This window comes from Jaculus jaculus, chromosome 12 (genome assembly GCF_020740685.1).
Source record: "Jaculus jaculus isolate mJacJac1 chromosome 12, mJacJac1.mat.Y.cur, whole genome shotgun sequence".
Taxonomy (NCBI): Eukaryota; Metazoa; Chordata; class Mammalia; order Rodentia; family Dipodidae; genus Jaculus; species Jaculus jaculus.
This window is the reverse complement of record NC_059113.1, coordinates 18,226,885-18,242,362: the sequence shown is the minus strand read 5'-3', so window position 1 is coordinate 18,242,362 and position 15,478 is coordinate 18,226,885. Positions and strand designations below refer to the sequence as shown.

General features: G+C 49.1%; 1 protein-coding gene across 3 annotated transcripts in view; it reads left to right on the top strand.

Annotated features, from left to right (window-relative positions):
* Window positions 1-15,140, top strand: part of Scara5 (scavenger receptor class A member 5) — a 147,848-nt gene extending 132,708 nt beyond the window's left edge. For 2 of the 3 annotated variants that reach the window (XM_045131803.1, XM_004665843.2), the window contains exons 8-9: window positions 787-984; window positions 13,034-15,140. In XM_045131803.1, the coding sequence (XP_044987738.1) occupies window positions 787-984; window positions 13,034-13,170 (335 nt within the window). In that variant the 3' untranslated portion in view covers window positions 13,171-15,140. The remainder of the gene's footprint in view (window positions 1-786; window positions 985-13,033) is intronic. The other variant, XM_045131804.1, reaches the window with a different exon arrangement.
* Window positions 15,141-15,478: the final 338 nt, after the last annotated feature.

Genomic DNA, 15,478 nt, shown 5'->3' with positions numbered 1-15,478 from the left:
GCAGTGGCTAGAGGCCCTGGTGGGCCCCTTCTCTCTCTCTCTCTCTCTCTCTCATACACACACACACTCTCTCTCTCTCTCTCTCTCTCTCTCTCTCTCTCTCTCTCTCTCTTTTCTTGCAAATAAAGATATATTTAATACACACACACACATATATAACATTGAGATATATATATCATAGAGGGAACTGAGGAGATGACACAGTGGGTAAGAACACTTGCCACACAAGCGTGAAGGCCTGAGAGGGCATGAGTTTGACTCCCTGGCCTCCATCTGAACATCTGGGCAGGGCTGTCCATGTCGGGGTTCACAAAAATATTGAGGTCCGGGGTCAGTGAGAGATTCCACCTCAAGCAAACGTGCAGGTGAGTGATAGAGGAAGACACTAGATGATTTCCTCTGGCCTTGCCACATGCATGAACAGGTGTGCACATCTGCATACACATGTACATACACCACCACCCATGCCCCCCTCCCCCACACAGATCAATCAAGAAGAATGTTGACAAGAGGCAGGAATGGAGCTGGGGCGGGTGGTAGACACCTGTAATCCCAGCTCTTGGGAGACGGAGGCAGGAGGATCAGAAATTCAAGGCCAGCCTTGGCTACACGAGACTCTGTCTCAAAAACAAGCAGCCCCTCACCACTGACAAAGATCACAAATGACACACCCTGACCTCGTGGCTATAATGCCAGCCCTCCAATCCCTACTGGAGGAAGGTCAGAGAAGGTCTGGGTGGAGGTCTCGGGTGACCAGAGCCAGAGAGTAACAGTGGCCGCTCCCAGCAGGTGCTATGGACGTCACGATGATTCGCCTGGTGAATGGCTCAGGCCCACACGAGGGCCGTGTGGAGGTGTACCATGACCGGCGCTGGGGCACGGTGTGTGACGACGGCTGGGACAAGAAGGACGGGGACGTGGTGTGCCGCATGCTGGGCTTCCGTGGCGTGGAAGAGGTGTACCGGACAGCTCGCTTTGGGCAAGGTAAGTCCTACAGGAGACATGAGACTGGGCCATGGCTCCCCGATCTAGCCCCTCCCTAAAGCCTCAGTCACCTTGACCATGACTCACCTTACGTGTCTCCCATGATGCCCCACTTCCATTCTCAAATATACATCTCACAGCCGTGCATGCTTCCTTCTCGGTCCACCTTTAACATGGAGACACCCAGATGGACTCAAATCCCTGCATGTAGATCGGGCTTTCCCTTACCTGTTTATCTATGTGGGCATAGTTTCTTGGCTGTGTAGGCAGAGGCCTGCCACCTCTCCGCCCTGGGTCTCGATGTCCTGGTCTATAGGTGAAAGTAGCTGTAGTCACTAGGCTGGGCCTTCCAGCCGGGGCCCCTGGGAGCTGAGACGCTGTGAGCGCACCTGCATTTTGGTGGGGGAGGGGTGGAACTTGGGCTGATGCTCTCACACGGAGCTGTCAGGTCCACCTGGCGGCCTGTGGACAGCAGCCCCCACCCCACCACCGCCACAGGGGCTCTCTGGTTGTGGGTGTTGCAGTCCGGTTGGCATTGCTGGTAGAAATCACCCAACCAAGAGCAGCTTGTGGGGGAAAAAGAGGTTTATTTTGGTTTACAGGCTCAAGGAGAAGCTCCAAGATTGCATGGCATGGGCAGAGGGTGGACATCACCCCCTGGTCAACATAAGGTGGACAATAGCAACGGGAGAGTGTACCAAACCCTGACATGGGGAAACCGGCTATAACACCCATAAGCCCACTCCCAACAGTACACTGTCTCCAGGAGGCACTGATTTCCAAATCTCCATCATCTGGGAACTTAGCATCCAGAACACCTAAGTTTATGGAGGACACCTGAATCAAACCCCCACAGTGGGGTAGAGCTAACTTTGCTTGCCATCTTGCTCGAGGCACTGCTGTCTAAACCTTTGAGCTAAAATGTCCATTCCTATCTCGCATGAGGGGAGAGGGTGGCTTGTCCTCTCCAGGTGGTGAAATGAAGCTAGGTCACATCCAGAGTGTCCCTGGAGGCCCCCACACCTCACAGCTACCTAGCCCCTCATCCTTCAGTGAGCAGCTGCAAGTCTTGCCCAGGAGCTCAGCCGTAGACCCCGGTCACATGGACCCAAACTGGTCTTTGTGCCCTCTGATGAGACAACCAGGGGAGCACCTGATGGACTCCTATACATCTGACCTTTCCACTTGAGGGGCATATCATGAAGAGAGTCCCAAAGGGTCCAGTGCCACATAGACAGCCCACCAAAAGAGAACGCTTTTCCTCACCCACTGAAGCTTTGGGTTTCTTCAAAGGAAGCCATCACGGTGCTTCCCCAATGAACAAGAGGGACCATCCCCACTTTCTCATTTGGGGCTCCAATGATGATGCCTTCCTAATAAATCTGAGGAAAATCTGTATGGAAATAAAACACAGACTCTTTGCAAGGAGCCTAAAAGTACGTACTCTGAAGCCATGGAAGTCTCAGCCTAAAACCATGGGTTGCTGTTGAGATAGTCCAGCCCAGGCCACATGGCTCCCAGCACTGGACCAGCCATCCCTTGGGTTTGTGAACTGTCTTACTCCCCCCGAGCTCTGTATCATGTGTGGAGACCCTCAACTCCTTTAACCAATCAATGGGCTTACCCCCATGGACGTACCCAGTTGGCACTGCTACTGCCCATTACCATCCACTGAGTCATCGAACACACCATTCAAAGTTTGGAAAGGTAGGCAGGTCAGCTGTCACTAATGGGTGCACAGAGGGAAACTGAGGCCCAGGTAAAGAAGGGGCTTGAGCAGCTATGGTTCAGCTGAGGCCCTTTCCACCAACCCAGGCTGTACTTCCCATACCCCTCCTGCCTCTCCGTAAAGCAATGCCAGGAACCTTCTATAGGCCAGGAGCTAGGCACAGGGTCCAGGGCGCAGAACCAAATAAGCTGAGTCCTGAGCACACACGCTCAGCTGAGGGGACAGTAAGCAGTGTGGTGTCAACTGGTGCCCTGAAGAGGAGCTCCAGCCAGTGAGGAGGGAAGACCCAGCTCTCCTGGCAATGCACGGGATTATGGGCAAAGTACCCTGCCACCCATCCACCCGGGGGATGGGGGCTTCAGTGCTCTCTCTTCCTCTTCCTCCTTATCCTTCCTCTTCTCCTCCATATGCTTTACATTCTGCATTTTGTCTCTGGACCCCACCTCCACACCCAGAGCTTCAGCCACGACCCAGGTCTTGCCCTCTGCCCTGGAGCTTCCAGTGTTCTCTTACCTCTCGGATAGCTCCACTCAGATGCCTCATGGGTGCCTCCAATGCACCCGTCAAAATGTCATGCCTTTCCTTAACCTCCAAAGTCTGTACCTCCTTCAGTGGCCAAGCACCACTGTCTCACTGAGACCCCTATCCAAACCAGACCCCCCTGGTACCTCCTCCCTGCCACCAACTGCCATCTGTTTGGTCCCTGTCTCACAGATTCTGCCCAAGTCCACCTTGTTAGAACATCTTGAATCTGTCCCTTGCCCTTCGCCCTCACTGCCGTCACCTCAGAAGTCTTCAGGGTATAGCAGTGATCAGGACTCCTGTGTGAGTAGTGGCCACATCCTAGAGGCCACCTTGAGAAGATTTATCAGCCTCTTTGAGCTTCAGCTCTTCCACTGTCTAAGGATGATTGTTAAGCCAAGCATGGAGGTGTATGACATTAATCCCAGCACTCGGGAGGCAGAGGTAGAAGGATCACCGTGCATTTGAGGCCACCCTGAGACTACCTAGTAAAATCCAGGTCAGCCTGGGCTACAGTGAAACCCTACCTCAAAAAAAAAAAAAAATTTAAATTTAAAAAGTAGCTGTTATATCTCTGTCACGCCTTCCAAGGCTCAGGGTCTATTGCGGAAGAGGTGGCAAACGGAATGTAAGAGCCTAAGGAAGGGTAGGACTCCTTACTATGTGCTGTCCCCAGACACAAAATGGCCTGGATATCCATGACCTCACAGTGCCTGACACTACCTACACAAGACCATCCTAATAGGAGGAAAAGATGATGACATCAAAACAAAAGAGAGACTGATTGAGAGGGGGAGGGGATATGATGGAGAATGGAGTTTCAAAGGGGAAAGTGGGGGAAGGGAGGCCATTACCATAGGATATTGTTTACAATCATGGAAGTTGTTAATTAAAAAAAAAGGAGTGACTGTTAATGTCAAATAAGGTCATGTGTTGCAAGCTGTTAGCAGGGTTCAGGCGCTGTTACACCTATCTATCTGCAACGTATTGGAGGAGATGGCTGTCAGTCAAGGAGTTAATCTGCCCGGAACCACTGTCCCCAGGGCTGTCTCACCAAACAACCTGAGGGTTGTTTCCTGGACCTTCATCCTATAGTGTCCAAGTCTGTTTCTTTTTTTTTTTTTTTTTTTTTAATTTTATTTATTTATTTATTTGAGAGCGACAGACACAGAGAGAAAGACAGATAGAGGGAGAGAGAGAGAATGGGCGCGCCAGGGCTTCCAGCCTCTGCAAACGAACTCCAGACGCGTGCGCCCCCTTGTGCATCTGGCTAACATGGGACCTGGGGAACCGAGCCTCGAACCGGGGTCCTTAGGCTTCACAGGCAAGCGCTTAACCGCTAAGTCATCTCTCCAGCCCATTTGTTGTTTTTTTAAATTATCTTTTAAAGTATATTTATGTATTTGAGAGAGAAAGGAGTAGAGAATGAGAGAGAGAATGGGCACACCAGGGCCTCCAGCCACTGTAAACAAACTCTAGATGCCTGTGTCCCCTTGTGCATCTGGCTTACATGGGTCCTGGAGAATTGAACCAGGATCCTTTGGCAATGGCCTTAACCGCTGACCCATCTCTCCAGCCCTTTGTTCTGTTCTTTTTATTCAAGGTAGGGTCTCACTCTAGCCCAGGCTGATCCGGAACTCACTCTGTAGTCTCAGGCTGGCTGTGAACTCACAGCAATCATTCTACCTCTGCCTCTCAAGTGCTGGGATTAAAGGCATGCACCACCAGCCCAGCTTGTGAGCAGCCCTAGAGAGAAAGAGAGAGAGAGAGAAAGAATGGGTGCACCAGAACCTCTTGCCACTGCAAATGAACTCCAGATGTATGTGCCACGTTGTGGGTGCTGGGGAATCAAACCCAGGCTATCAGGCTTTGTGAGTAAACATCTTAACCACTGAGCAATCTCTCCAGCACCCAAGGCCCTTTCTAAGATGTCGCAACTCTGTGGATCCTCAATGGGTCTTCCTTGCTCTGAAGGTTAACTTTGATCTCCTTGGCTTAGCACCCAAAGCCCTTTGATTTTTGTGGCGCTGGAGATTGAACCCAGGACCAGGCATACAAATCATGCACTCTGCTCACTGAGCTCTATCCCCAGCCCCACCTTTTTTATTCATTTATTTAATTTTTAATACTTTATTTATCTATTTGAGAAAGAGAGGCAGATAGAGAAAAAGAGAGAATGAGCATACCAGGGCATCCAGCCATTGCAAATGAACTCCAAATGCATGTGCCCCCTTGTGCATCTGGATTACGTGGGATCTGGGGAATCAAACCGAGGTCCTTAAACTTCACAGGCAAATGCCTTAACCACTAAGCCATTTCCCCTGCCCTTACTATTATTATTATTATTATTTGAGATAGGGTCTCACTATGTAACCCAGGCTGACCTAGAACTCTTAAACTTACTGCCTCACCCTCACAAATACTGAGATTACAGACACACACGACCAAGCCTTGCTCAAAGCCTTTCCTTTTTTAAACATTTTTTTACATTTTTCTTTTTTTTTTTTTTTTTTTTTTTTTTTGCTGGGCATTGTGGCACATGCCTTTAATCCCAGCACTCAGGAGGCAGAAGTAGGAGGGTCGCTGTGAGTTTGAGGCCACCCTGAGACTACAGAGTAAATTCCAGGTTTGAAAAATCAAAAAGAAAAAAAAATGTATATTTTTTTACTTATTTTTTGTTTTTAATATTTTATTTATTTGAGAGAGAGAGAGAATGGGCATGCCAGGGCCTCTAGCCACTGCTGACAAACTCCAGATGCACACTGCACTTTGTGCATCTGGCTTATATGGGTACTGAGGAATCAAACCGCCATCCTTAGGCTCCTCAGTCAAGCTCCTTAACTGTTAAGCCATCTCTTCAGCCCTATTTTTACTTATTTGTTTGAGAGAGAGACAGACAGAGTGAGAATGGATGCACCAGGGCCTCCTGCCACTGCAAACAAATTCCAGATACATGTGCCACTTTGTGTATCTGGCTTCACTTGGGTACTGGGGAATTGAACCCAGGCCATCAGGCTTTGCAAGCAAGTGCCTTTAACCACTGAGCCATCTCTCAGCCCTCAAAGACCTTCTTAATCCACACCCTGCCCACCTCCTGCCTATTGCGATATCCTTGCACCACAGGTGTCTGGTATGTGTCTTAGAGCACACCTGATGCTGTTTCCTGCCACTGTGTTTCCTCACATGTTGCTTCCTCTGTCTGGAAGACCTGTCCCTCCTTCCGTGAGGGAATTCCTACTCAGCTTTTAAGGTTAGTTCAGTCACTATTTCCTGACAGGAGCTCATCTGGTCCTGGCGTCCCTGATCTCATGATGAAAATTGACCTACTCTCTGTTCCTGTGGCATTTTTTGAGCATATGTTGATCATTGCTTGCCTTGTCCTCCCGTGCTCACATATGGGAACAGCTTGAAGGCTTAAGTTTATGGTTCTAAAACCCCAAATTGGAAAATGATAAATACAACATAAATATAGGAGGAAAGAAAGAAGGGAGAGAGGGAGAAGAGAAGAAAAGGAAGAAACACAGGGAAAGAAGGAGAGAAGGAGGGAGGGAGGAAAGAAAAGAAGGGAAAAAGGAAGGAAGGAAGGAAAGAAGGAAGGGAGGAAGGGAGGGAAGGGAGGGAGGAAAACTCTATTGTCTGTGTAAGCAGAGCCCTTCCAGTTTAAGGTGAGACATCTCTAATTCCCCATTCCCTGGGAGTTCTAGGCAGTTCTCTCAGTGCTCCAGGGCTGTTAAATTTTTCATGGAAAGGGCTTAATAGCCAAATGATGTGTTTCCCCACAGAAGAGCAAGGAAAGGCCCAAATGAGAAAATATCTTGAAGATGTTTTAAATTTGACCTTGGCCCAGAAGGAAGTAGCGAGGGCATGGTGTGGTGGTGGGCAGGGAGGGCGCAGCTGGGGCAGGAGGCAGCAGGGAGCATCATCCTGGGACACTGGTACCCAGCAAAGGAGGTGAGGGTAGGTGCTCATCACACACGTTTGCAGGTGGAGCTGGCAAATGGAATTGGGAGCATTTGTTTCTCAATGTATCTTCACTACCATTTTTTGCCTCCTTTTCTAAGATAAGGTGTGAAGACTGGGATGTTACTTAGTGCAAGAGTTAGCTAAGTATTTTCTGTATAGAGCTAGATAGTAAATGTTTTAAGCTCTGTGGGCCAGAGGGTCTATCACAATTCCCCTGTGCCATTTTAGTAAGAAAACAACCATAGATAACATGTAATTTAAAAGTAGGGCCATGTCCCAATAAAACTTTATTTACAACTTTATTACAGACATGGGACCCATTGAGTCCATGTGCTGTGACTTGTTGTGGACCGTGGTTTTGTTTTTCTGTAGGGTGTCACTGTAGCCCAGGCTGAGTTCACTATGCAGTCTTAGGCGGGCCTTGAACTCATGGTGATCTTCCTAACCTCAGCCTGCCGAGTGCTGGGACTAAAGATGTGCGTCACCATGCCCAGCTCTGGACTATGGTATGGTAAGAAGCACATCCTGGGTTGGCTGAGTCTCAGAGGCCCAGTGATGTCCCTTGATGGTCACAGGGTCATGAACAAGTTGATTGTCTTCTTGAGCCTGCTGCATCAGCATCTTGCCTATCTCTGTGTGAGCTTGGATGGAAGCTGGGAGGGTTTAGTTATCACCTGTTTACACTCTGATCAAACATGGAAACACCAAACATCACAAAGCAGACGCTATTGCTTTTGTCCAATCTTTTTGTTGTGGTTCAGTGATGTGTTCCAAGTAGATGGTCACTTTCAACCCTGGTGTTGTATTAGACAACCCGGGCTCCAGTCCCCACCTCACCTCATGATCAGAGAGCACCTGCTACTTCTTTGTTTTCTCTTCTGCACCCCAGGAGGTATTGTGTGGAGACAGCCCACCTGAGGGAACCCTGCTATGCAGCTCATGAGAGAGAAGCTAGGTAGAAGTCTTGACCTAGGCTGAGCAGACCCCCTCAGACCTGAATACACCTCAGGATCTCCCAGGGGCGAGACACAGTCCTCACAAACTCCTAAGCTACCACTAGGGCCTCACCTTCCCCTGGCATTCATAGGCCAGGTCTTACGCCAAGGTGGCGATGGACGCCTGAACTCCCCAGGGCACAGGCTTCTGTGACGAGAGGTGAGGGGTGGAGGTGTTTGCAGCTTCCTGAACCGGCCCTCAGCCAGTCAGTGGTGCCTCTAGGCTTGGAGCAACAACCATCAGGACTGTTCGTGTGAGAGAAGACCCCCATTTCCAGTCTATTGGCCTCTTCGTGCTGGGCATTAGCCAGGACTCCTGGCTGGACACCAGCTGGCACTCAGGGTTTCCACCTCCTATATGTGCGATCAGGCTGGGCAACCTTGGGCCTGTTCTTTATTTGTTGGTCTCCTTTATTTGCTTTGGGTGTGACTAATCCCACAGAGCTCTTGGGCCTGCGGCCTTTTCCTGGGTAATTTGTGAACTGATGTGTTTTCCAGGAGACGTTTAATCTGCGAGTTATTGCCGTGCCTCAAAGGGCTTATTGTGTAAGAGCCGGGAAGAGGCTCTGGTGACAGGGTCCAAGCAGACAGCGGAAGGAGGTCTCTCCACCCTGTTCTGTCCCCAGCTCTCTACACGGCAATCCCATGACAGCAGATGCTGAGTATCTCTACAGAACAACACGGCTAAACAGCTTAATTCATGCACTGATTTAGTCAACAGTGTCGTGGTCAAGTTCCCTTGACCCTTCTTGTAAACAGATCTCTCAGGGCAGCTCTAGAGTGACTGGCAGAGTTGAAGGTGGTGGTGGTTTCAAGAGAAATCCCAGGTGGAGATTTGTTTAGTGATTTGTTTGAGAGACTATAGGTGCACCAGGGTCTCCCTCTGCTGCAAACAAACTCCTCCAGATCGATGTGATACTTTGTGCATCTGGCTTTCCATAGGTATTGAGGAATAGAACCTGGATGGTCAGGCTCTGCAAGTAAACACCTTTAACCACTGAGCTACCTCTCCAGCTCTCACTGAAGGTTTTAATAGTCCCATCAGTTCCACTAAAAAGGAGAGGGAGGGAAATGGAACCAGTCTAGATGTCCCTCAACTGATGAGTGGATAATGAAGATGTGGCACATTTATACAATGGAGTTCTACTCAGCAGTAAAGAAAAATGAAGTTATGAAATTTTCAGAAAAATGGATGGACCTGGAAAGGATTATACTAAGTGAGGTAACCCAGGCCCAGAAAGCCAAGCACCACATGTTCTCTCTCATATGTGGATCCTAGCTACAGATGACTGGGCTTCTGCGTGAGAATGAAAATACTTAGTAGCAGAGGCCAGTAAGTTAAAAAGGAGACATAAAGGGAAGAGAAAGGAAGGGAGGAGGGTACTTAATAGGTTGATATTGTATATATGTAAGTACGATGATTGTGATGGGGAGGTAATATGATGGAGAATGGAATTTCAAAGGAGAAAGTGGGGGGGGAGGGAATTACCATGGGATATTTTTTTATAATCATGGAAAATGCTAATAAAATTTTTTTTTAAAAAAAAAAAGGAGAGGGAGCCGGGTGTGGTGGTGCACGCCTTTAATCCCAGCACTCTGGAGGCAGAGGTAGGAGGATCGCTGTGAGTTCAAGGCAACCCTGAGACTTCATAGTGAATTCCAGGTCAGCCTGGGCTAGAGTGAGACCCTACCTTGAAAAATCAAACAACAACAACAAAAAAAGTAGAGGGGCCTGGGGAAATGGCTCGCTGGATAAAACACTTGGTATGCCAATGTGAAGACTGGAGGTTGGATCCCCAGCACTCATGTAAATGTCAGGTGGGCATGACAGTCACCTATAAACCCAGTGCAGGTAGAGACAAGGGATTCCCACAGCAGGCTGCCTGGCTCCACTAGCTTAATCAGTGAGCTCTGTGTTCAAATGAGAGACTCTGCCCTCAGTAAATAAAGTGGAGAGCAATCCAGGAAGGCAGGCAACATCAACCTCAGGATTCCACAAGCACGTGTGCGCATGGAGGAAGATGGCTCAACAGTTAGAAGCGCTTGCTTGCAAAGCTTGCTGGCCAAGATGCAGTTCCCAAGCCATACACATAAGCTCGATGCAAAAAGTGAGGCAAAGCCGGGCGTGGTGGCGCACGCCTTTAATCCCAGCACTTGGGAGGCAGAGGTAGGAGGATCACCATGAGTTTGAGGCCACCCTGAGACTACATAGTGAATTCCAGGTCAGCCTGGGCTAGAGTGAGACCCTACCTCGAAAAAAAAAGTGATGCAAACGTCTGGCATTTGTTTACAGAAGCAAGAGCCCCTTGTACACCCCCACACATACATGTGCAAATACATAAACAAATAAATGAATAGGAGATAGGGGTTGTCTTGCTGTTGGGAGACAAGATGGGGAAGGGACAGTGTAAGGACTGACTGAAGTACTCTTCCTGAGCCACCATTTCTATAGACTTTTATAGATTCCAACACTCTTCCAAATACAGGGACAAGCACTCTTTTTTTTTTCCTGGTTTTTTGAGGTAGGGTTTTTCTCTATCCCAGACTGACCTGGAATTCACTATGCCATCTCAGCTTGGCCTCAAACTCATAGTGATCCTCCTACCTCTGTCTCCCAAGTGCCAGGATTAAAGGTGTGCGCCACCATGCCCAGCGACTGTCACTTCCCCCCCCCCCCCAGGTTGACACAGCCAGCAATATTGGAACCTGATTTATGGCCTTCAACTTTGTACTTTTACTTTTCTGCACCTAAATTGTAAAACAAAACACCTGCTACCAACAACCTACAGGAAGGAGATTGGTTTTGGCTCACGGTTTTGCAGAGTTGCAGTCTATCATGGTGGGGAAGGTCTAGCAACAGGGGCACTAAGTCTGTGGGGGTGACACCTCCTCTCCCATCATGGTGGACCAGGAAGCAGAGAAAGCGAGCCGGAACCAGGAGTCCTTCTGCATTCTTCTGTCAGCTAGGCTCCATGCCATCGCTGGGAAACAAATACTGGAAACATGACCCTGTGGGGAAAACTCATAGACATAGCAGCAAGAGAAGATGTCAGAGTGACCAGCTGTCTGGGTCTGCACTAAAAGTCCCATATCCTGGGGCTGGAGAGATGGCTTAGTGGTTAAGGCACTTGCCTGCAAAGCCAAAGAACCCAGGTTCCATCATTCCCCAGGACCCTCATAAGCCAGATGCATGAGGTGGCGCGCATGCATCTGGAGTTTCTTTGCGGCGGCTAGAGGCATGCCCATTCTTTCCCCACCCCTCTCAGATAAATAAGAATAAAATATATTAAAAGTCCCACATCCTGGGACTGGGGAAATGGCTTAGCAGTTATGGCATTGGCCTGCGAAGCCTAAGAACCCGGGTTTGATTCCCCAGGACCCACGTAAGCCATATGCACAAGGGGGGGGCATGTGTCTGCAGTTTGTATGCAGTGGCTAGAGGCCCTGGTGTGCCCATTCTCTCTTTCTCTCTGTCTGTCTCTTTCCCTCTCATAAACAAATAAGATATTTTAAAATAAAAAGTCCCACATCCTGGAACATCCCTTCGAGGTGGCCCACTGCATGGCGCCAAGCCTTGGGTTGAGGTGTGCCCATTGTCACAGTGATGCTTTGACCTCCAGGCCGACTTCCCCAGCTGTGGTGCAGGCTCAGGGCGGGACACAGGGCTCTGCCGCACTCCTAATGAGCTCTGACGGTGCAAACCCTGGGGCAGGACCTCACCTTGGGTAAAAGAGCCTGTGCTGCCAATCATCCTGATGCTCAATCATCCTTCCTCCCAAATGAGCCCCCATCAGCCCAGCAGCCCACCAGTTCCTACCAGTTCATCACTAGGGGAATGGGGCGACTCCTACACAACCTGCTCCCTCCTTCTGTACCCCTGCTGGCCCTAGTTAGCCAGCTGCCTTAACCCCCATTGTTCATGGAAGGATCTTCGGCACCAAGCTCATGCCATTCAGGGCTTGGGTGCAACCCTGTGACAGCCAATAAAAGCACCTGCCCCTCATAGGTAGAAATTTTCAGAGTCATTCCTCAGGCCCCAGGATGAACAGGGTTGACTGCAGGAGATGCTAGCAAATCGATCACTTAGGCACCCTGTATTTGAAATTTAAGCTAACTGCTTGCGTTTTCAGGGTGTCTGGATAACGTCAAATTTGGGGATCCCTTGTCATTTCTTGCACTGGGCTTATAGAATGGGATTATCTACTTGAAACCTCACGAGATTGGAAGTAATGTTGGTTCCGAGGCACTAGGGTAATCCAGGACCTGTCTGACATTGTCCCTTTGTGACATTGGCACAATGATTCAAGTCACCATATCTCAGCTGGGGAACACTTGCCCAGCATGCTCAGGTCCTGGCTGTGGTCCCTGGTACCACAGGGGGTGAGGGCAAAAATAGATACCACATCTCGACAGCTATGCAGTGTCTGTTTTAAAGTGTAAACCTGGGAGATAGCGAGGCTTGAGTTTGAGGTCACACTCTGTCAGTTTTGAACTGAGTGACCTCGAATGAATTGTTCTCTGAGCCACCTCATTTTTTTCACCTATGAAATGGGTTTATTATTCGCCACCCCAAAGCACCATGGTGAGAACTGACGAGGCTCATATGTGGAGGAGGTCTGGCACACAGGAGATGGGAACATCACCATCATTGGTTTTTGTGACAGCCTAGATATGAATGTGAGTTCTTGGTGGGGCGGAGAGGGCAGATGGAAGCCGGCAGATTTGAGCAGCCAGATACTGCCAGGATAAGGCCAGACATAGACCTGCTCCCTGGCCTCCCACTTTCTACATCCTGATTCCTGTATCTCTGCTAAGAAGCTGCATTGATCTCTCTTCGCAGGCACAGGGAGGATTTGGATGGACGATGTTGCCTGCAAGGGTACCGAGGACTCCATCTTCCGCTGTGGCTTCTCCAAATGGGGGGTAACAAACTGTGGACATGCTGAGGATGCTGGGGTGACATGCAGTAGACACTAAAAGTGAGCCCGGATCAAGGTCAGGGCCCCGCTCCCACGCCACCTCCTGCATCTCTGGAGCGGAGGCATCTCTTGGAGCTGCTCTGCCCATGCCTCTGCCTTGCCTAGTCCAACAACTCCCCCCTCCCCCCCCCCCGTCACCCTACTCTGGCTTCATGGTGACCTGATGTCACTCTCCTTCCGGACACCTGCTCCAGATGACTCTGCGGGGGCGACTGTTATCTCTCCCTTCCACGAGTGTTCCTGTGTGTGGAGCCCCGATCAACTATATCGTCACCAGTTTGCCTAGTCATCTGAACATCATCCACATGGCCATGATGTCAATGTTCCCTTTGTTCTCTTGGTTACAGAGGGATGCTGAGACGACGTCAGAGACAAAGGCCACAGTGGACATTATTGTAGGTCACTTCCTTTCCAGATAATTTCCCGACCTTGGTTAGACCCAAAGTTTCAACACCCACCTCTCCAGCAAGCAGAACTCCTAAATGACTCTGTCTCCCCGGCTTTACTCTGCCTCTGGGCGCCATGTTTTGTTTGGGCAGGTGACAGGTGAGAAGCCAGCTACAAGAGCGGGTGGAAATTGCAAGTCCCCTGCAGAAACCTAGCTGTAGCAAAAGAGGAACAAAGTAGCATGTATTGAATGACTGTTGTGGTGTGCTGAACAGTATCTTGGGTGCTAAAATCATTCATCCACTTTGCTATGGTCATGCAGAGCATATCAGTCAGGGCAGGTCCCTGCCTCCAGGTTGCACACACCTGGCCCCTGGGTCCGAAGACGGAGAATGACTGAGATCAGGTTCCCATGTGAACCTTAGCTTGTCTCTGTGAGCTACAAGCTTGGGCAAGAGACATGGGTGATTAGAGAGTTGCAACCTCTAAATCGTACAGCGAGCAAGTGCTCGGTCAGACACCATGGGCTTCTGGGTCACACATGCACATCAGAGAGCTGATTTGGAGCTTGGCACAGGGACGGTGCTCAGTTGCTGGGCAGTAAGTGCCAGAGGCAAGTCACTTGTAGCATAGGGATGCTTCTGGAACCTTCCAGGCCTCTTCAGGTGTAATCATCAGGAGAACTCAAAACCTGATGAACCCTAAAGGGATGAAAAGAAGTGAGGATTACCCATAACCTCTGGGGCGAATGATTGTCCTTGGGTGTCTGCTTTCCCCTTCTGGTAACGGGTAGACCAACCACGTGCTACCGCTTAAAAGAGGGGGAGGGGAACTGGGCCCTCTATGTGCTCTAGAACATAGAGGGGCAACAGGATAGCAAGTGAGCGCAGGCACATCTGGCTACGGGGAGGTGAGACCTTGGTTGCATGATCATCTTTCCTGTCAGGTGAACCATCATTTGGCCAGGGAAGGGAGACCTGGGTATCCTCCATGTTCAGGTCCCTCAAAGGTCCTCGCTAACCATTATGCAATATGTGCCCAAGGCCGTTCTCTGCTTACAACATGCTTGTTACTCCTGTCCCCACGACCAAAGCCTCTCCTTCTGACCAACTGCTATGTTTACATAACACACATGTACTCATGTATCTTCTTCCAGAGCCAATATACATAGATATATATATATATATATAAGCATAGCACTCTACTGCATAGCTCAGCACATCACAAAGTTTATGTTTTAAGAAGTACTAAAGGTGTAAAAATGTCACTTTGAAAAAAAGAAAAGAATCCCAACTCTGTTCTGGTGAAGAACCCAGTTACCCCCACCAAAGAAGACCCACGTAACTTTCTTACTTGGTCTTTTCATTTAGGGGAACGTAAGTCTTGTGTTGTGTCTCTATAAAAACAGTGTTGACAAGTGTTTGAACCTTAAAAGCAAAAGTCGACTAGTTTACATTCCTACCTAAGAGGACATGGAGATGACCATGGACCTGTGTTTCAGGGACTAATGGAAATTAGGCCTAGCCTAAAATACTTCAGACCTTTTGTAAGAAAGAATTTCAATAAAGCAAAAGTTAAAAAAAAAAAATCCCTAACAAGTGGTCTACCATGTTCTTTCTTATACAGACCTTATAAGTATGGGGAGAGCTTGGGAAGAGTCTGATGGTTTTTCAGTGCAGGTTGTTAGCATAAGCTGATAGAAGTTGTCTCAATGCTTCCAGAAAAGAGTTCTCTTCCTGCATGATGGATTCCTACTGTGTTTTATATTGCTCTAATAGGATACCTAAGATGAGGTAAATGTATAAGGAAAAGAGGTTTATTTTGACTTATGCCTCTGGAAGCTTGGAAGTCTCAGACTGGGTAGCCACATCCAGTGAGGGACTCATGCAGCTTCAATTCATGGCAGAAAGCAGAAGTCT